General features: G+C 37.0%; 1 protein-coding gene across 1 annotated transcript in view; it reads right to left on the bottom strand.

The window, feature by feature from the left end:
- Window positions 1-211: 211 nt before the first annotated feature.
- The window catches only part of KLF8 (KLF transcription factor 8), a 125,167-nt gene continuing 109,044 nt past the window's right edge, over window positions 212-16,334 (bottom strand). The window contains exon 5 of the mRNA XM_052663577.1: window positions 212-393. Coding sequence (XP_052519537.1) covers window positions 212-393 — 182 coding nt within the window. The remainder of the gene's footprint in view (window positions 394-16,334) is intronic.

The following is a 16,334-nucleotide window of genomic DNA, read 5'->3' as shown; positions in this document are numbered from 1 at the left end:
ATGAGACAGGGAAGAAATGAAGATGGAATATAAGGAGTCTCCATGAGAGATCAGCTATCTTTTCCTCCAGTCTCGTCAGTCTGGGTTAGTGAGCTGTATCCCATCCCACAGGCAAGCTGAGTCAAAGAGGAAAAGATGGTCATGATCTTATAGGACACGGGCGTGTGCACAAAAGAGACCAGTGCAGCTCTTCTAGTGCAGTCTGTACCGCTTACACAGTGTCATGGCGCCGGCGGTGCAGAGACAGGTGGTCAGAGCGAGAAAAGCTACGATTGCAGTCTGTGCACCGGAAAGGCTTGATGCCTGTGTGCTTGCGGAAATGGCGGGTGAGCTCATCTGAGCGAGCAAATTTCCAGGAGCAACCATCCCAAGTGCATTTATAAGGCTTCTCTCCTAAAAAAGGAAATATGACAAAACAAAAGAAGTCAGATAAGAGACGTTTGGATACTGCAAAGATAACAGAGTACATAACCTTTTATTAAGGCTTTGGTCAAAAACGTAAGCAATCACTTTAAAGACTTTTCTCCTTCCCTTATACTGAAGTCCCAAAGAAAAGCCACGATGGTTGAAAGGAAAACACATAGGCTGTGCCTCAAACTGGCCTTTGTTTAAATCCTGGCTATAATACATACTAGCTGTGTGACCTTAAATAAGTCATTTCTCCCTGGCTGAGTCTCTGTTTTCTCATCTCTTAAGAGGGATAAAAATATCTCACAAGGTTGTTTGAAACATTTTATCTTTTAAACACAGGCAATAAATGATGAAACTGAGATCCAAACCCAAATCATTGATATTTTCCAGTATACCACATGGTAGTAACTATATTTCCTTCCCTAATACTTCCCAACAAATGATCTGAAATAGAACCATACACACAGAAAGAATGTGTGATTCACTGGAATGGAATCTCAGCTAAGACCTTTCTCTGTGAAAGATCAGAAACTCAATGGCATGAAATGGGGTGAGGAGAAGTGTCAAGTCAAACTATTTGAAAGAGATGCACTTGGGCTATATATTGAATATATATGCTCATATATATATATGAATAGATATAAAATTAAGTGAAAAAAGTAATATAAAGAACATTAACACAATATGACTCCCATAGTGGTGTATATATCACCTAACACATATTTATATACTCAGAAAAAAGGCAAGATCAATACACTTAAATGTCGATTATGAGAGGAATTAATAGTAAGTGAATACCCAGAAGGTGAGAATGAGAATGAGAAGAGGAATTTCTTTTTTAACTTTGCACCTTTCTGTATTGTTGGAATGTTTTAAAAATCATGATATTGTATCTTTTTTGATATTGTATCTTATAATAAAAATTTTAAAGTAAAAAGATAAGGTATATAACAAAAAATAAATATTAACTATGGTTAAGGTCATAGGATTAGGGTAATGATTGTTTTCCTTTTAATGTGCTTGTCTATTTCCCATCTTCTATAATGACCATGATAATCCTATAATCATAAATAAGTGACAAGGAAGATTCACAATGCATTGTTTGCATTAATTATAAAAAATTTTTATTTATTTATTTTTGGCTGTGCTGGGTCTTTGTTGCTGCACATGGACTTTCTCTAGCTGTGGTGAGCAGGGGCTACTTTTTGTTGTGATGTGTTCTCATTGAGGTGGCTTCTCTTGTTATGAAGCACAGGCCCTATAGTGCATGGGCTTCAGTAGTTGTGGCTCTTGGGCTTAGTTCCATGTGAGATCTTCCTGGACCAGGGATCAAATCTGTGTCCCTGCATTGGCAGGTGGATTCTTATCCACTGGACCCCCAGGGAAGTTCAAATGCATTGGTATTTTAATGGTTTGTCTTACTCTAGCTCATTCTTCCCTTTCTCCTTATAAATGCTCCAGAGTATTTTATTTTATGTTGTAGTAAATTCTAGTGGCAATCTGGTTTGCATATGTTGTTTTTCAGCTTACTGCTCAACACTTACCAGTCTTTCCAAGTGCTTACTAATTTAATTAACTGTGTAACTTTCAAATAATGGGCAACAGAATGACATTCACTCTGACTCACAGTTGTGGCAAATACCAAGGCAACATTTTGAGGATTCATTCAAATTACTGATAATTTCAGTATTAATACCAATTATTTGATACCAATTACTGATAATTTCAATATTCAGACATTGGTACATTAGCTGTTAAGAATAATGAGATAAGAGTTGGAGGTATTGAAAACAAAAGATGGACAATCAAATGTTATAAAATGAAAAGAAAAAGTTACTGAATAGTTAAGCATCACACACACACACACATGCACAGTAGGATCTCATTTATATTTCTTCAAACTATCTACCTCTGTGTCTCTGTGTCTGTTTCTCTTGCTATTTCCTTCTATCCCTCTCCCTCTTTCTGACACATACACACACACACACAAAGCAAAGAGAGAAGATCTGGAAGATGACACACCAAATTATCAACAGTAGGAAGGAGAATGAGACTGCAGATGATATTGAGAGTATGTAAATGGGATTTCAGTTTGGTCTGTAGAATTATATTCCATCACCACACCACCCAGGTATCACATTGCTATAAATTTTGCTGCAATATCTTAAGAATTTCTCCTGAGAACTTCTATATTCTTTACAATCAAATGAAGAAAATTTGACTTGTAAAGCAGTGAGACCCTCTGATCAAAAGAGCTCATTGTCTAGAATACACAGATTACAGCATTCAGCAAGGAGACTAATTTTTCCTATTGTAAAAGCTGTTACTTTTTATTGTCATTGAACTGGCTCCTGTTTGTGCCAATGCACTTCATGTGGCACAATTCATGACCTTCTTTAGTACATCACTGACACTGAAGAACAAAACATATATAGGAAAATTAATTCATAATATAAATTATACATATTAGCTATGTGACAAAGTAGGAAATAAATTCCAAGGGTAGAAAATCTGTGGGCTAGTGTGACAGCATTAATCTTGACACACGGGTAGGTTTTAGATGGGCAGAACAGAAGGCAAAAAGCAACCCAGTCAGTTGGGGGCATGGGCTGGTAAGGAAGTACAAAAAATGATGCATGGGGTCAGCCATACTAAAGTATCTTTACAGAAATTGCATGAGATGGTCCTTATTACAAAGGTCAAACTAAAGAAGTTGAAATTTAGCATGAAATATAGTGACATACCAAAGAGGAGGACAGTGAGAATAGTCTGTCTTAAATACAGGCAATAAGAGGGATGCATTGACTATAACGAATTTTAAAACAAAATAAACTATAAGTTTGCTCTTTTATCACCATATTCCAATTGTAAGTCAAAGATAAGATACTCTTTCCAGGTATGACAAACAGCTCCCACTGCCTTTTTCAGAAGGCAATGGTTGGAGGTAGGGGGAATGTGCAACACTATACATTTTTAAACTCAAAAATAACTTGATCATGTTGAATGTTGAAATGATCTAGCCATGATATGCAAGATGGATTACAATGGGTACAAAGCTACTGGCTTAATCTGTTGTCTGGCACATATAGGTACTCAAAATATTTAGTGAATTGATGGGAGACACTAGTGCATATGTACCATAAGACTGAAATAAATAAAATCAGAAATAAAAGATAAGATATTACAATGGATGCATCAGAAATAAAAATGATCAGAAAAGACAGTTACCAATAACTATATGCCAACAAACTAGATAACTTATAAGAAATGCATAAATTCCTAGAAACATAACATACAAAAAGTAAATTAAAAAGAAACAGGAAGCCTGAATAGATCAATAACAAATAAAGAGATTAAATCAGTAATCAAAAATCTCAGAACAAAGAAAAGCCCAGGACCAGAATGCTTCACAAATGAATTCTACAAAACATTCAAAGAATTTATACTAATTCTTCTTAATATCTTCCAAAACATGGGATAGGAGGAAATACCTCCAAACTTATTCTATGAGGACAGCATCACTTTGATATCAAAACCAAACAAAGTGCAAGATAAGAAAACTATAGGTCAATATTTTTGATGAATGCACATGCAAAAATCCTCAATAAAATCCTATCAAACTGAATTCAACAGTACATTAAAAGGACTATGCACAACAACCCAAAACCTGTGGGACACTATAAAAGCAGTGCTAAGAGGAAAGTTCATAGCAATACAGGCATACCTCAAGAAACAAGAAAAAAGTCAAATAAATAACCTAACTCTACAACTAAAGCAACTAGAAAAGGAAGAATTGGAGAACCCCAGAGTTAGTAGAAGGAAAGAAATCTTAAAAATTAGGGCAGAAATAAATGCAAAAGAAACAAAAGAGACCATAGCAAAAATCAACAAAGCCAAAAGCTGATTCTTTGAAAGGATAAATAAAATTGACAAACCATTAGCCAGACTCATCAAGAAGCAAAGAGAGAAAAATCAAATCAATAAAATTAGAAATGAAAATGGAGAGATCACAACAGACAACACAGAAATACAAAGGATCATAAGAGACTACTATCAGCAGTTGTATGCCAATAAAATGGACAACATGGAAGAAATGGACAAATTCTTAGAAAAGTACAATTTTCCAAAACTGAACCAGGAAGAAATAGAAAATCTTAACAGACCCATCACAAGCACGGAAATTGAAACTGTAATCAGAAATCTTCCAGCAAACAAAAGCCCAGGTCCAGACGGCTTCACAGCTGAATTCTACCAAAAATTTCGAGAAGAGCTAACACCTATCCTACTCAAACTCTTCCAGAAAATTGCAGAGGAAGGTAAACTTCCAAACTCATTCTATGAGGCCACCATCACTCTAATACCAAAACCTGACAAAGATGTCACAAAAAAAGAAAACTACAGGCCAATATCACTGATGAACATAGATGCAAAAATCCTCAACAAAATTCTAGCAATCAGAATCCAACAACACATTAAAAAGATCATACACCATGACCAAGTGGGCTTTATCCCAGGGATGCAAGGATTCTTCAATATCCGCAAATCAATCAATGTAATTCACCACATTAACAAACTGAAAAATAAAAACCATATGATTATCTCAATAGATGCAGAGAAGGCCTTTGACAAAATTCAACATCCATTTATGATTAAAACTCTCCAGAAAGCAGGAATAGAAGGAACATACCTCAACATAATAAAAGCTATATATGACAAACCCACAGCAAACATTATCCTCAATGGTGAAAAATTGAAAGCATTTCCCCTAAAGTCAGGAACAAGACAAGGGTGTCCACTTTCACCGCTACTATTCAACATAGTTCTGGAAGTTTTGGCCACAGCAATCAGAGCAGAAAAAGAAATAAAAGGAATCCAAATTGGAAAAGAAGAAGTAAAACTCTCACTGTTTGCAGATGACATGATCCTCTACATAGAAAACCCTAAAGACTCCACCAGAAAATTACTAGAGCTCATCAATGAATATAGTAAAGTTGCAGGATATAAAATCAACACACAGAAATCCCTTGCATTCCTATACACCAATAATGAGAAAGTAGAAAAAGCAATTAAGGAAACAATTCCATTCACCATTGCAACGAAAAGAATAAAATACTTAGGAATATATCTACCCAAAGAAACTAAAGACCTATATACAGAAAACTATAAAACACTGATGAAAGAAATCAAAGAGGACACTAATAGATGGAGAAATATACCATGTTCATGGATCGGAAGAATCAATATAGTGAAAATGAGTATACTACCCAAAGCAATTTACAAATTCAATGCAATCCCTATCAAGCTACCAGCCATATTTTTCACAGAACTAGAACAAATAATTTCAAGATTTGTATGGAAATACAAAAAACCTCGAATTGCCAAAGCAATCTTGAGAAAGAAGAATGGAACTGGAGGAATCAACTTGCCTGACTTCAGGCTCTACTACAAAGCCACAGTCATCAAAACAGTATGGTACTGGCACAAAGACAGACATATAGATCAATGGAACAAAATAGAAAGCCCAGAGATAAATCCACACACATATGGACACCTTATCTTTGACAAAGGAGGCAAGAATATACAATGGAGTAAAGACAATCTCTTTAACAAGTGGTGCTGGGAAAACTGGTCAACCACTTGTAAAAGAATGAAACTAGATCACTTTCTAACACCACACACAAAAATAAACTCAAAATGGATTAAAGATCTAAATGTAAGACCAGAGACTATAAAACTCCTAGAGGAGAACATAGGCAAAACACTCTCAGACATAAATCACAGCAGGATCCTCTATGATCCACCCCCCAGAATTCTGGAAATAAAAGCAAAAATAAACAAATGGGATCTAATTAAAATTAAAAGCTTCTGCACAACAAAGGAAAATATCAGCAAGGTGAAAAGACAGCCTTCTGAATGGGAGAAAATAATAGCAAATGAAGCAACTGACAAACAACTAATCTCAAAAATATACAAGCAACTTATGCAGCTCAATTCCAGAAAAATAAATGACCCAATCAAAAAATGGGCCAAAGAACTAAATAGACACATCTCCAAAGAAGACATACGGATGGCTAACAAACACATGAAAAGATGCTCAACATCACTCATTATCAGAGAAATGCAAATCAAAACCACAATGAGGTACCACTTCACACCAGTCAGAATGGCTGCGATCCAAAAATCTGCAAGCAATAAATGCTGGAGAGGGTGTGGAGAAAAGGGAACCCTCCTACACTGTTGGTGGGAATGCAAACTAGTACAGCCACTATGGAGAACAGTGTGGAGATTCCTTAAAAAATTGCAAATAGAACTCCCTTATGACCCAGCAATCCCACTGCTGGGCATACACACCGAGGAAACCAGAATTGAAAGAGACACATGTACCCCAATGTTCATCGCAGCACTGTTTATAATAGCCAGGACATGGAAACAACCTAGATGTCCATCAGCAGATGAATGGATAAGAAAGCTGTGGTACATATACACAATGGAGTATTACTCAGCCGTTAAAAAGAATTCATTTGAATCAGTTCTGATGAGATGGACGAAACTGGAGCCGATTATACAGAGTGAAGTAAGCCAGAAAGAAAAACACCAATACAGTATACTAACACATATATACGGAATTTAGAAAGATGGCAATGACGACCCTGTATGCAAGACAGGAAAAAGACGCAGCTGTCTATAACGGACTTTTGGACTCAGAGGGAGAGGGAGAGGGTGGGATGATATGGGAGAATGGCATTCTATCATGTATACTATCATGTAAGAATTGAATCGCTAGTCTATGTCTGACGCAGGATACAGCATGCTTGGGGCTGGTGCATGGGGATGACCCACAGAGATGTTATGGGGAGGGAGGTGGGAGGGGGGTTCATGTTTGGGAACACATGTAAGAATTAAAGATTTTAAAATAAAAAAAAAAAAAAAAAACAATTGTTGACCATCTACACTAAATAATTTGAACAATCTTATGACTCAAAACAGATGTTTGGAAGGCATAATCACTTATAAGTCTTTTCAGCTATGATATTAAAATTTTAATTTCTTGCAATACCATATATTGTTATACTACCAAGATGCTTGTCACATGTGAATGGAAGAGTTTCCTACACTACAGTGAAGTAGCTCCTTAAAGAAGCCAGCTAGTTGAACAATTAAAAATGTCATGCTGCTTTAATGTTGTAATACAAAACATTTTTATCCACTGTATAAATAGCAGATAGTATTTGACATTTTTCTACTATTTTATGGTTTTAGATACATAACATGAAGTTTTCAGAAGAAAAATTTAGTTCAATATTCAATAATTTAGTTAGAGAGCATGCAGAAAAAAAAAAAAAAAAAAAAAAGGACTATGCACCATGATCAAGTTAGACTTATCCCTAGGATGATGCAAGGATAGTTCAGTGTACTTAAATCAATTCATGGGATAAAACACATTACCAAATTTAAGAAAATATTTGCATGATTATTTTAATAGCTGCAGGAAAGCACTTGAAAAAGCTCATGGGGGATTTTCAAGATGGTGGAGGAGTAAGACATGGAGATCACCTTCCCGCCCACAAATACATCAAAAATACATCTGCATGTGGAACACCTTCTGAATGCTGGCAGAAGACCCTAGAGTTCCAAAAGGGCAAGCTAATCTCCACAGAATGAAGTAGGGCAAAAGATAAAGATTAAAAAAAGAGACAAAGGAATTGGGACTGTAGTGGCATCTTTTCCCCTGCCTCTAGCACTTGAGCAGGCTTTGGTGGTGGCCAACTGGCTGGCATATCCCCCTCTGGGATCTCAAACTTCAGTTGTATCTAGTTCTGCCTCCAGCATTCATTTTCACTTATGAGTTTCTTTATTGGTTTATTGCTCTCTTCCTTTTTGGTCCCTGTTTTTGTCCTTTTTTTCTAACTTCTTTGCTTTTTCTGAGGCTGTGAGCCTCTTTGGGAGTTCTTGTCTGTTTAGTGTTATTTTTAACTTTTGTCTTTAAGTTTTATCTGTCCATGCTTTTCTTTGTTTGTTTGACTTCCTTATCCCTCATTTTACTCTTTCTTCTCCTTTTCTCTCTTTCTTTCTTTTTCTCTTCTGTGCTGTGTGGCTGGTGGATCCTTGGTGCTATAGTAAAGGATCAGGCCTGAATTTCTGAAGTGGGAGACCCAATTCCAGAACTTTGTACCACCAGAGAATTCTTGACACCATGCAACGTTAATCAGCAAGAGTTCTCCTGAAGACCTCCATTTCAACAATAAGACCAGGCCCAACCCAAAGGCCAGCAAGATCTACTGTCAGACACTTAATGCAAAACTATACAAAACAGTAATACAATGTTGCCCATTAGTAGACAGAGTACCCAAAGCCCTACCACACCAACAGATGCCCCAAAACACAGCACTGGATATGGCATTACCCTTCAGAGAAACAAGATACAGTTGCATCCACCAAAATACAGGCACCAGTCCCCCTCAAGGGGGCAACCCCACAAGGCATGGTCCAAGCCCACACACTGTGGGCAGACTGCATAAGTAACAGGAACTATGAACTTCTAGGCTAAATAAAAGAGACCTCAAACACAGTAAATTAAACAAAATGAAAAGGCAGAGAAATAGGCATCAAGTAAAGGAATATAGTTAAAACTCATAAGACCAAACAAATGAAATATACCTGAAAAATATTTTCACTCGACCTGAAAAATAATTCATAGTAATGAGAGTAAAGATGATCCAAAATTTTGGAAATAAAATGGAGGCATAGATAAACAGAATGGAAGGATGGATTGAGAGGTCTTCTCAGGTGGTACTAGTGGTAAAGAACCTGCCTGACAATGCAAGAGATGTAAGAGATGTAGGTCCAATCCTTGGGTTGGAAAGATCTCCTAGAGGAGGGCATGGCAACCTGCTGAAGTATTCTTGCCTGAAAAAGCCCATGGAGAGAAAAACTTGGCAGGCTACCGTCCATAAGGTCACACAGAGTTGGACATGATCACGATGGTGTGATCACTCACCTAGAGCCAGACATCCTGGAATGTGAAGTCAAGTGGGCCTTAGAAAGCATCACTATGAACAAAGCTAGTGGAGGTGATGGAATTCCAGTTGAGCTGTTTCAAATCCTGAAAGATGATGCTGTGAAAGTGCTACACTCAATATGCCAGCAAATTTGGAAAACTCAGCAGTGGCCACAGGACTGGAAAACGTCAGTTTTCATTCCAATCCCAAAGAAAGTCAATGCCAAAGAATGCCTAAACTACCACACAGTTGCACTCATCTCACATGCTAGTAAAGTAATGCTCAAAATTCTCCAAGCCAGGCTTCAGCAATATGTGAACCGTGAAATTCCAGATGTTCAAGCTGGTTTTAGAAAAGGCAGAGGAAGCAGAGATCAAATTGCCAACATCCACTGGATCATAGAAAAAGCAAGAGAGTTCCAGAAAAACATCTATTTCTGCCTTATTGACTATGCCAAAGCCTTTGACTGTGTGGATCACAATACACTGTGGAAAATTCTGAAAGAAATGGGAATACCAGACCACCTGACCTGCCTCTTGAGAAACCTTTATGCAGGTCAGGAAGCAACAGTTAGAACTGGACATGGAAAAACAGACTGGTTCCAAATAGGAAAAGGAGTACCTCAAGGTTGTATATTGTCACCCTGCTTATTTAACTTCTATGCCGAGTACATCATGAGAAACGCTGGACTGGAAGAAGCACAAGCTGGAATCAAGATTGCCAGGAGAAATATCAATAACCTCAGATATGCAGATGACATCACCCTTATGGCAGAAAGTGAAGAGGAACTAAAGAGCCTCCTGATGAAAGTGAAAGAGGAGAGTGAAAAAGTTGGCTTAAAACTCAACATTCAGAAAACGAAGATCATGGCATCTGGTCCCATCACTTCATGGAAAATAGATGGGGAAACAGTAGAAACAGTGTCAGACTATTTTTTGGAATCCAAAATCACTGCAGATGGTGACTGCAGCCATGAAATTAAAAGACGCTTACTCCTTGGAAGAAAAGTTATGACCAACCTAGATAGCATATTCAAAAGCAAAGCCATTACTTTGCCGACTAAGGTCCGTCTAGTCAAGGCTATGGTTTTTCCAGTACTCATGTATGGATGTGAGAGTTGGACTGTGAAGAAGGCTGAGTGCTGAAGAATTGATGCTTTTGAACTGTGGTGTTAGAGAAGACTCTTGAGAGTCCCTTGGACTGCAAGGAGATCCAACCAGTCCATTCTGAAGGAGATCAGCCCTGGGATTTCTTTGGAAGGAATGATGCTAGAGCTGAAACTCCAATAGTTTGGCCACCTCATGCGAAGAGTTGACTCATTGGAAAAACTCTGATGCTGGGAGGGATTGGGGGCAGGATGAGAAGGGGACGACCGAGGATGAGATAGCTGGATGGCATCACTGACTCGATGGACGTGAGTCTGAGTGAACTTTGGGAGTTGGTGATGGACAGGGAGGCCTGGCGTGCTGTGATTCATGGGGTCGCAAAGAGTCAGACGTGACTGAGTGACTGAACTGAACTGAACTGAAGTGACTTAGCACCTATATGGATTGTGAAGATAACAAGCCCATAGAAAAAATAAAACATAGACAATCAGCAATGAACAAGAAATAACTGAGATATAAAATACACTATAGGAAACCAATAACAGAATAACTGAGGCAGAAAAATGGATAAATGTTCTGGATGATAGAATGTGGAAATAACTGAAGTATAGCAGAATCAAGAAAAAAGAGTGAAAAGAAATGAGGATAGTCTAAGGGACCTCTGGGACTACATTAAGTAAACCAACATTTAAATTATAGGAGTCCCAGAAAAAGAAGAGAAAATGAAAGGGTATGAGAAAATATATGAGATTATAGGTGAAAATTTCCCTAAAATGGGAAAGGAAAGAGCAACCCAAGTCCAGAAAGCCCGGAGAGTCCCACACAGGATAAATCCAAAGAGAAATACACCCAAACACATAATAATCAACTAATAAAAATTAAACAGAAAAAAAATATTAAAATAATCAAAGAAAAAGCAACAAATAATGTACAAGAAGATCCCCATAACGTTAATAGTTTATCTTTCAAGAGAAATTCTGCATGGCAGAAGGGAGTGGCAGGATATACTTAAAGTGATGAAAGGAGAAAACTTACAACCAAGATTACTGTATCCTGCAAAGGTCTCATTCAGATATTCTTGAGAAATTAAACGCTTTAAAGATACGCAAAATTGATAGAATTCAGCACCACAAATCCAGCTTCACATCAAATGCCAAAGGAATTTCTTTAGAGAGAAAATTGGAGAAAAAAGATATACAAAAACAAAGTCAAATTGATAAAATAAATGGTAGATCATATATATCAATGACCACCTTAAATGTAAATGAGTGAAATGCTCCAACCAAAAGACAAAGACTGTCTGAATGGACCCCTATGTATGCAGTCTACAAAGATGAACCTCATACTTCGGGATACATGCAGACTGAAAGTGAGTGTCCGGAAAAAGATGTTCCATACAAATGAAAATCAAAAGAAATAAAGAGTAACAATACTAATATCAGATAAAATAAACTTTAAAGACTGTTGCAAGGGATAAGGAAGGACACTACAAAATGATCAACAGATCAATCCAAAAGAGTATATAGCAATTATAAATATATATGCACCCAACATAGGAGGACTTCAAGACATTAGGCAAATGCTAACAAATATAAAAGGGGAAATTGACAGCAACATAATAATGATGAGTGATTTTAACACCCCACTCACACCAATGGACAGATCATCCAGACAGAAAATTAATAAGAAAAAAAAAAGCCTGTAATGACACATGGGACCAAATGGATTTAATTGATATAATAGGACATTTCATCCAAAAGAAGTAGAATTCACTTTTTTCTCAAGCCCACAGGGATCATTCTCCAGGATAGATCACATGCTGCATCAAGCCTTGGTAAATTTTAAAAAGTGGAAATTGTATCCAGCATTTTTTTCTCACTAAAATGCTATAAGACTGGATATCAACTATAGGGGAAAAAAAAAAAACTATAAAATATACACACACATGGACGTTAAACAATACCCTTCTGAATAACCAACAGGTCATTGAAGAAATCAAAGAAGAAATACAAATATATCTAGGAATGTATGACAGTGAAAACCTGACAACTCAAATCCTATGGGATGCAGTAAAAGCAGCACTAAGAGGGAAGTTTATAGCAATATAAGCCTACAGCAAGAAAAAAAGAAAAACATCAAATAACCTAACATTAGACCTAAAGTAACTAGAAAAAGGAGCACAAAAATCTCTAAAGTTAGTTGAAGGAAATAAATCATAAAGATCAGAGCAGAAATAAATGAAATAGAAATAAAGAAAACAACAATCTCTTTAACAAGTGGTGCTGGGAAAACTGGTCAACCACTTGTAAAAGAATGAAACTAGATCACTTTCTAACACCGCACACAAAAATAAACTCAAAATGGATTAAAGATCTAAATGTAAGACCAGAAACTATAAAACTCCTAGAGGAGAACATAGGCAAAACACTCTCAGACATAAATCACAGCAGGATCCTCTATGATCCACCTCCCAGAATTCTGGAAATAAAAGCAAAAATAAACAAATGGGATCTAATTAAAATTAAAAGCTTCTGCACAACAAAGGAATCTCTAAGCCAGGTGAAAAGACAGCCTTCTGAATGGGAGAAAATAATAGCAAATGAAGCAACTGACAAACAACTAATCTCAAAAATATACAAGCAACTTATGCAGCTCAATTCCAGAAAAATAAACGACCCAATCAAAAAATGGGCCAAAGAACTAAATAGACATTTCTCCAAAGAAGACATACGGATGGCTAACAAACACATGAAAAGATGCTCAACATCACTCATTATCAGAGAAATGCAAATCAAAACCACAATGAGGTACCACTTCACACCAGTCAGAATGGCTGTGATCCAAAAATCTGCAAGCAATAAATGCTGGAGAGGGTGTGGAGAAAAGGGAACCCTCCTACACTGTTGGTGGGAATGCAAACTAGTACAGCCACTATGGAGAACAGTGTGGAGATTCCTTAAAAAATTGCAAATAGAACTCCCTTATGACCCAGCAATCCCACTGCTGGGCATACACACTGAGGAAACCAGAATTGAAAGAGACACATGTACCCCAATGTTCATCGCAGCACTGTTTATAATAGCCAGGACACGGAAACAACCTAGATGTCCATCAGCAGATGAATGGATAAGAAAGCTGTGGTACATATACACAATGGAGTATTACTCAGCCGTTAAAAAGAATTCATTTGAATCAGTTCTGATGAGATGGACGAAACTGGAGCCGATTATACAGAGTGAAGTAAGCCAGAAAGAAAAACACCAATACAGTATACTAACACATATATATGGAATTTAGAAAGATGGCAATGACGACCCTGTATGCAAGACAGGAAAAAAGACGCAGCTGTCTATAACGGACTTTTGGACTCAGAGGGAGAGGGAGAGGGTGGGATGATATGGGAGAATGGCATTCTATCATGTACACTATCATGTAAGAATTGAATCGCTAGTCTATGTCTGACGCAGGATACAGCATGCTTGGGGCTGGTGCATGGGGATGACCCACAGAGATGTTATGGGGAGGGAAGTGGGAGGGGGGTTCATGTTTGGGAACACATGTAAGAATTAAAGATTTTAAAATTAAAAATAATAATAATAATAATAATAAAAAAAAGAAAACAACAGCAAGAATAAATGAAACTGAAAGCTGGTTATTTGAAAAAATACACAAAATAGATGAACCTTTAGCCAGACTTATCAAGAACAAAAGGGAGATAACTCAAATCAATAAAATTAAAAATGAAAAAGGAGAAATTACAAAAGAAAAGGTAGAAATACAAAGGATCATAAGAAACTACCACAAGCAACTATATGCCAATACAGTGGACAACCTAAAAGAAACGGACAAATTCTTAGAAAGGTACAACCATCCAAGATTGAAACAGGGAGAAACAGAAAATATGAACACACCAATCACAAGCACTGAAATTTAAAACTGTGTCAAAATTTTCTAGCAACAAATCACCGAGAGCCTGATGGTTTCACAGGTGAATTCTACCAAAAGTTTAGAGAAGAGCTAACATCCATTCTGAACCTCCCTGGTGGCTCAGATGGTAAAGAATCTGCTTGTAATGTGAGAGACCTGAGTTCAATCCCTGGGTTGGGAAGATCCCATGGAGGAGGGCATGGCAATCCACCCCAGTATACTTGTCTGGATAATTCCCATGGACAGAGGAGCCTGGCAGGCTACAGGCCATGTGGTCATAAAGAGTTGGACACGACTAAGTGACTAAATACAGCACAACAGCTATCTTACTCAAACTCTTTCAGAAAATTGCAGAGGAATGAAAACTCCCAAACTCATTTTATAAGACTATCATCATCACCCTGACACAAAAACCAGACATAGATACCACAAGAAAAGAAAATTACAGGCAAATAACCTTGCTTAACATAAATGCAAAAATCCTTAACAAAATACTAGCAAACCAAATCTCACAACACATAAAAAGGAGCATACATCATGATCATGTGGGGTTTATCCCAGGGATACAAGGATTCTTCAATATACACAAATGAATCAATGTGATACATCATATTAAGAAACTGAAAGATAAAAACACATGATCATCTCAATACATAATACCAAGAAAGCTTTTGACAACATTCAACACCCATGTTTGATTAAAAATTCTCCAGAAAGTAGGCATAGAAGGAACTTACCACAGCATAATAAAAGCTATATATGACAAGAAACAAAGTGAAATTGCTCAGTTGTGTCCAACTCTTTGCAACCCCATGGACTGTAGCCTGCCAGGCTCCTCCATCCATGGGATTTTCCAGGCAAGAATACCAGAGTGGGTTGCCATTTCCTTCTCCAGGGGATCTTCATGACCCAAAGATCAAATCCGGGTCTCTGACATTGCAGGCATACTCTTTATCATCTGAACCACTAGGGAATCCATAACCCACACAAATACTGTCAACAGTGGAAAACTGAAAGCATTTCCTTAAAGATCAGAAACAAGACAAGGGTGTTCAAGCTCACCACTATTATTCAATGTCATTTTGGAAGTCCTAGCTATGGCAATCAGAGAAGAAAAAGAAATAAAAGGAATCCAGATTGGAAAAGAAGAAGCAAAATTCTTACTTTTTGCAGATGACATGATATTATTCATAGAAAACCCTAAAGATGCCACCAGAAGATTACTGGAGCTGGTCAAGGAAATTTAGTAAAGTTATGGGATACAAAATTAATATACAGAAATTACTTGCATTCCTATACACTAACAATGAAAAATCAAAGGAAAATTAAGGAAAAAAAAACATTCACCATTTTAACAAAAAGAATGAAATACCTAGGAATAACTCTACCTAGAGAGAGAAAAGACATCTATGCAGAAAATTACAAGACACTAATGAAAGCAATCAGAGACACAATGGAATGATACACCATTTTCTCAGATTGGAAGAATCAATGTTGTGAAAATGACTATACTACCTAAGGCAATTTACAGATTCAATGCAATCTCTATTAAACTACCAATGGTATTTTTCACAGAACTAAAACCAAAAAAATTTCACAATTTGTATGGAAACACAAAAGAACCCAAAGAGCCAAAGCAATCTTAAGAAAGGAAAAAGAAGCCAGAGAAATCAACATTCTTGACTTCAGATTATACTAGAAATTCATCAAGACAGTATGGTACTGTCACAAAACCAGAAGTATAGACCAATGAAACAATATATAAAGACCAGAGACAAGCCCACACAACAATGGGCACCTTATCTTTGACAAAGGAGGCAAGAATATACAATGGAGAAAAGACAGTCTCTTCAATAAGTGGTACTAGGAAAACTGGACAGTGACATGTAAA

Source organism: Budorcas taxicolor, chromosome X (genome assembly GCF_023091745.1).
Source record: "Budorcas taxicolor isolate Tak-1 chromosome X, Takin1.1, whole genome shotgun sequence".
Classification (NCBI taxonomy): domain Eukaryota; kingdom Metazoa; phylum Chordata; class Mammalia; order Artiodactyla; family Bovidae; genus Budorcas; species Budorcas taxicolor.
The sequence above is the reverse complement of the archived record's forward strand: the minus strand, read 5'-3'. Positions and strand labels throughout refer to the sequence as shown.